Source organism: Macrobrachium nipponense, chromosome 16, assembly GCF_015104395.2.
Source record: "Macrobrachium nipponense isolate FS-2020 chromosome 16, ASM1510439v2, whole genome shotgun sequence".
Classification (NCBI taxonomy): domain Eukaryota; kingdom Metazoa; phylum Arthropoda; class Malacostraca; order Decapoda; family Palaemonidae; genus Macrobrachium; species Macrobrachium nipponense.
The window spans coordinates 48287054-48293949 of record NC_087209.1 but is presented as its reverse complement, the minus strand read 5'-3'; the positions used below and the strand labels follow the sequence as shown (position 1 = coordinate 48293949).

Sequence of the window (6896 nt, the reverse complement as noted above, 5' to 3'; positions counted from 1 at the left end):
AGGAGCACCTGCAGCTAACAACACCTGTGCAGATGAATGGCATCCGGATTTGCACACCTGTAGATACTGAAATGTATCAAACGCCACCGGGAATAAATGAAAGACGTTTGTAGATCTTGACCGGTGTCGGCTTTATTGCTAAGCCATCCTCAGAGCGAGAATTCCAAGTGTTTAGTAATCCGTGATACTTATGTCAGCAGGAGAGAGCATACGAGCATATACGAACATACAAACGGTTTGAAAACAAGTATCATAACACCTGACAGGTGTTTGTAGGCGCTGTTTGTGAGTGCAAATACATGTTCTCCAACCGTTTGTTATGTTTGTATGTGTCATTTCTTCCCTGTGGTGTTTGGTATATAAAGATCAGTGCAGGAGTGAGTATAATCATCAGTATTACATGTGTGATTTTGTTACGGACCTAAACTTACATTCGATATGTTCCTGCCGAGAACAACCAGATTCGCTGAACAGTAGCACCTATATGGAATAAATGTTCCAGAGGTCCTTTCTTCTTCACACCGTTAGACTGTGGAACGACCTCCCAGAGGAGGTCTTGTAAGCGAAAATGCAATGCAATACTACACTTATTCAATCCAGCTTGAATCATAAATAGGTCAGAATGAATAGGTTGTCCTATTTGGTTTCAAGCTTTTTTTCTCTCTATCTCCTGGCTAACTTGAGTCTCTGGGTCCCACACTCAAGCCAAAAGAGGACCACAATATTTTCTTAAGATACTGATCGCCATTTTGGGATCATCCATGGGTTGTGTCAGAAAGGAAAAAGCAAAAATTCACTAAATAATAACTTTCATTTATTACATACAGCATAAGCAGTAAACAAATATTATTAAAGTTTTTTTATCACTGACTCTTGGGGAGTCAAAGAATGAAGTAGTTTATAAATCAATAGTTTTTTTAACTTCATTAGAAATATGAATATTATTAACATTTGAGTTCTATTAATGACAGAGAGAGAGAGAGAGAGAGAGAGAGAGAGAGAGAGAGAGATTTTATTCATAATGATCTTAAGAAGCATATGTTGTTTTGCTATAGGACAGAAACTATTGAGAGAGAGAGAGAGAGAGAGAGAGAGAGAGAGAGACACTCGAGGTATATATCGTCCTGAACTAGATCACAAACTGTACGTGAGAAACAAACAGAATACGAGAATCAAAAGCATGTCAAATCAAATTAAAATATTCCCTAGAATTCTTCATACACACTACCCACCCACACACAGACGCACACACGTTGCATCAAACAAACTCACCAAACACGTACGATTCCCTGTGAGACACAATAACACAATTCAGAAATGCTCTTCGAAGTCTTCTACTTAGATAAGTGGTTCTTAACCTGGTGGGGGGGTGGGGGGCGCTCCCCTAGGCGGGCGTTAGCAATTTCCAGGGGAGTCGTGATCCCTAGGGAAAAATGCCAAATATTAATTCTCTAATTATGTCCGTTATTCTCTTGATAAGTTTATGAAAAAAATGCAAAAGTATCGCCTTATAATGCTAGTTTCCTATAGTACTTTAGTTAGACTCGTCAGACTGACCATGTTTTGTTATTATGGCACCCCCTTTCCCATCCCATCGAAACCCCTCGTCTTTCTCATATTTTTTTTTTTATTATTTTTCCTTTAAATCTGGGAGGGAACTTTACTCGTAGATGCAAGAGGGGGTCGTGAAAGAAAGGACAAACACTAGAGGGGGTCGTGGTCATCAAAAGGTTAAGAACCACAGACCTTTCATCTATTTACACAGCCCGTCGTACTTCGAAGACTTCCCGTTGGGGCACGAAGAAGCCGTGTCCCCGGCTTCGTAGATCGGTTTGCTGATGTAGTTCCCCCCGGGCCCGTAATTGCAGGCATAGATCTTGCACACCTCGAAGGATATCAGCCCCGAGGAGCAGGGCCCGTGGATCATGGCACCGCATCCTACTTCATAAGTTTCGGCCCAGACCAGCTGGAATTGGAAGATGTAAGGTCAACTGTGGAGATAAGGAAGTTCCTTTCACTACGTGTCATAGAGTATAAAGGTTCGACTCACCTGAGTTTAAGCAGTAAACGAATCACTCGGTCAGCCAATCAGTAACAAATAATTCAGGTCAACCAACCAATCAGTCAGGTTTGACTCACTTGAATGTAATCAACAAACAAGTCAGTCAGTCAACCAATCAATCAGGTTTGACTCACTTGAATGTAATCAACAAACAAGTCAGTCAGTCAACCAATCAATCAGGTCTGACTCACCTGCATGTAATCAACAAACAAGTCAGTCAGTCAACCAATCAATCAGGTCTGACTCACCTGCATGTAATCAACAAACAAGTCAGTCAGTCAACCAATCAATCAGGTCTGACTCGCCTGAATGTAATCAACAAACAGGTCAGTCAGTCAGTCAGTCGACCAATTAATCAGGTTTGACTCACCTGAATATAATCAACAAACAAGTCAGTCAGGCATTCAGTCAACCAATTAATTAGGTCTGACTTACCCGAATGCAAAAAGCCAAAAAGGTAACTCAGTCTACCAATCAGTCAACAATAAGCGAGGTCATTCAGCCAAAAGTAGGTTCTTTTACTCACCTGAGTGTAATGTCCTATTGGGTTTGCAGTGATGATGGATTGGTAATTGTCCACCAGACTTTTTGGTACATCCTTGACCTCGTCGTAAAACGACGTGATGGCCAAGTCCCATTGCTGGTGAAGAAAAGAACCAGTCAGCTTTATTTGGTTGCCATTTATGCAAATCATCCCTGTTATATATTTGAGTTAATGAAGAGTTATTGTTAAGATGCATAACCAGAAGGTTACAGTGATCTACAATAAAATTCACCACAAACATACCTCACTGTCATTGAAGCTCCAAGACCAAAACAGATTTTGGCCCACATAGTAATCTTGACTTAAGATCTTTCGGCAGTCTGTGCAGTCGTGCCCAGTTGGGCATGTGTTTGCCCAAGCCTTCGAGGGAGAGAGAAAACGAGAAATGGAACAAGAGTGAATTTTAATGTTTGTGAGGTATCAAGTTATCACTTGCATAAGCTGTGGGACATGCGGTTGCAGGAACTCAATATATAAAATTTATAGCAGCAATAGTCAATTCAAAAGCAGATGGTAGAATCAGCTTTGATAAACAAACACAATGAATCTTTCAAAAGGAGCGTGGGACTCGGGTATTATAGATAAAATCATCCTCCAACCAGGGATTAAGAAGATTAAAGAGAAATTGTCAATTGCAGTGACTTAATGGCTGACCTGTGAACCTTTTAGAATGAATACCGCTTTTTCTGTAACTTTTCTCATTCATTACCTGCCTGAAGAGAGAGACAGTTGGTCTGAAACATAGTATTTACATTCAGCATTTTTTATGGGCTCCTTTTATTAGATGGAATTCTGTTTTAACAGAATATATTTCACAGTCCTGAGTTATGTAGTCAAATAGATATAACTTCATAACTGTTATATTTACTATTTTCGTTGTAGCAGCCCCAATATTTGGTCAATATGAATGCCATCTTCTTGTGTCGTTATGGATTCTTAACTGCTTTAGGAAGAATTCTAATTATTTATATTTATATCTTTTGCTCTAAAGTAGCTATACCTCCTTGATATGAACTTCTAGTTTTAATGGAACATCCAACAAGATCATTTTCAAGAAAAAACTTGATGACAAAGACTTCTCTTTTCTAAAATCTCAAAAAACGTCACTTAGGGCTTCTTAAGAGCAAGAGCCCGTGCTGGCATAAGGCCAGCTTAATCTAAGACAGTCCTTGACATACCTGAACTAAGATATTTGAGACAGACTTAGACATCATACTTGAGCTAGGACATCTGGGACTGATTTAGACATCATACCTGAGCTAGGACATCTGAGACAGAGTTAGGCATTATACCTGAGCTAAGACATCTGAGACAGAAGACATCTTACCTGAGCTACATCGCCCAGCTCTTGTCATCCAGACAATCTCCCTGAAGAAAAGTCTATTGAATTAATTTCCCTAAATCAAACAGCAAAATTGAATTCATTTCCTTGAATGAAAGTCTCTTGGATTCATTTCCCACAATGAAAAACATTCTATTCCTTCCATACAATGAAAACGGTCGATTCATTTTCTCCCAGTGAAACAGTCTATTCATTTCCCCCTATGACCTTCAACCTCTCTCTTTCCTTCCTCCACTGGTCAGCTACACACACACACACACACACACACACACACACACACTCACAAATACACACATCACAAATACACACACACACACACAAAAACACGCACACGACATACACACAGCCATTGCGAAATCGCTAGGTCATTCGACCTGGTCCTTTCCATTAGAACGGTAGGGAGGCACAGAATGGACCACTTCACTATTCAATGGGGACGTTAATACATTTGGCCAATAGGTGATGGGGGCTGCCTTGGGTACGGAGTGTTGCCATAAGTATGTATATGTATAATAAATATATCTACATGAATAAAAGCCATTCATATTTAATTGGTAAATATTTGAGCAGTTTATTAAAGAGGCGTATCCTTTGTATATTTGTTTCCTGATTAGGATCATTTTTATGACAATCATTTAAAATCGTAAATCTCTTACTATTCTCTGTTTAAAAGGTCCTTTATTCCACTCCACACCGTTCGTCTGTGGAACCGCCTCCCTCTTACTGGAGGACGTCTTGCAATTGTGAACTTGTGATCAGAAGTTCAAACGAAGGATACAGTACATTATTACCCTAATGCAAGACACTTGTATTTCTATCATTTAACTACATCTTTATTTGTCTATCAGTTTGTTCATTTATGTGTTTTTCTAATAAGTGATCTCCTTTTGTATTTGCCATTAACTTCTGTTGCTTCTTGCCAATGAACACCACAATATTTTTTTCGAAGCTTGAGTTTAAAGTCAGTGACCTGATATCCTGTTCTTATAAGATTACCTTCAGCATTTACAATTTTTTGAAAAATTCCCGATATGAATATTGGCCAGTTACTCAGAAACATCGCTGAGCCTGAGAAGCGAATTGTGAGGTAAATAGAAAAAACAATATATAAAAATCAACTCGCTTATTCTGCCATTCTTTATAACAGTATTTGCCTAAAAGAGGGTCTTCTACTAAATAATAATAATGATAATGATAATAATAATAATAATAATAATAATAATAATAATAATAATAATAATAATAATAATAATAATAATAATAATAATATAATAATAATAACTGAGTTAGCTAGAGCATCGAGGACTAACTGGCTGAAATTTATTCTGTTTACCTATTGAAAGAGGAAAAGCTTATTCAAGGAAAATAAACTGAAGTTTAAACGTAGTTAAGCAATATACAAAAGGCCCTATTAACAGAAGGAGCACCTGCAGCTAACAACACCTGTGCAGATGAATGGCATCCGATTTGCACACCTGTAGATACTGAAATGTATCAAACGCCACCGGGAATAAATGAAAGACGTTTGTAGATCTTGACCGGTGTCGGCTTTATTGCTAAGCCATCCTCAGAGCGAGGAATTCCAAGTGTTTAGTAATCCGTGATACTTATGTCAGCAGAGAGAGCATACGAGCATATACGAAACATACAAACGGTTTAAGAAAACAAGTATCATAACACCTGACAGGTGTTTGTAGGCGCTGTTTGTGAGTGCAAATACATGTTCTCCAACCGTTTGTTATGTTTGTATGTGTCATTTCTTCCCTGTGGTGTTTGGTATATAAGATCACGTGCAGGAGTGAGTATAATCATCAGTATTATGTGTGATTTTGTTACGGACCTAAACTTACATTCGATATGTTCCTGCCGAGAACAACCAGATTCGCTGAACAGTAGCACCTATATGGAATAAATGTTCCAGAGGTCCTTTCTTCTTCACACCGTTAGACTGTGGAACGACCTCCCAGAGGAGGTCTTGTAAGCGAAAATGCAATGCAATACTACCCTTATTCAATCCAGCTTGAATCATAAATAGGTCAGAATGAATAGGTTGTCCTATTTGGTTTCAAGCTTTTTTTCTCTCTATCTCCTGGCTAACTTGAGTCTCTGGGTCCCACACTCAAGCCCAAAAGAGGACCACAATATTTTCTTAAGATACTGATCGCCATTTTTGGGATCATCCATGGGTTGTGTCAGAAAGGAAAAAGCAAAAATTCACTAAATAATAACTTTCATTTATTACATACAGCATAAGCAGTAAACAAATATTATTAAAGTTTTTTTATCACTGACTCTTGGGGAGTCAAAGAATGAAGTAGTTTTATAAATCAAATAGTTTTTTTAACTTCATTAGAAATATGAATATTATTAACATTTGAGTTCTATTAATGACAGAGAGAGAGAGAGAGAGAGAGAGAGAGAGAGAGAGACCGAGAGGAGAGAGAGAGAGAGAGATTTTATTCATAATGATCTTTAAGAAGCATATGTTGTTTTGCTATAGGACAGAAACTATTGAGAGAGAGAGAGAGAGAGAGAGAGAGAGAGAGAGAGAGAGAGAGACACTCGAGGTATATATCGTCCTGAACTAGATCACAAACTGTACGTGAGAACAAACAGAATACGAGAATCAAAAGCATGTCAAATCAAATTAAAATATTCCCTAGAATTCTTCATACACACATACCCACACACACAGACGCACACACGTTGCATCAAACAAACTCACCAAACACGACTCACTGATTCCCTGTGAGACACAATAACACAATTCAGAAATGCTCTTCGAAGTCTTCTACTTAGATAAGTGGTTCTTAACCTGGTGGGGGGGTGGGGGGCGCTCCCTAGGCGGGCGTTAGCAATTTCCAGGGAGTCGTGATCCCTAGGGAAAAATGCCAAATATTAATTCTCTAATTATGTCCGTTATTCTCTTGATAAGTTTATGAAAAAAA

At 38.5% G+C, this 6896-nt stretch overlaps 1 protein-coding gene across 1 annotated transcript; it reads right to left on the bottom strand.

The window, feature by feature from the left end:
* Positions 1-918: 918 nt before the first annotated feature.
* Positions 919-3959, bottom strand: LOC135195431 (uncharacterized; the record flags this gene model as incomplete). The annotated part of the gene is given in 5 exon segments (XM_064221676.1): positions 919-1423; positions 1747-1966; positions 2589-2702; positions 2850-2966; positions 3934-3959. Coding segments are annotated over 4 exon segments (470 nt in total), but the record flags the coding sequence as incomplete, so codon positions are not given.
* Positions 3960-6896: the final 2937 nt, after the last annotated feature.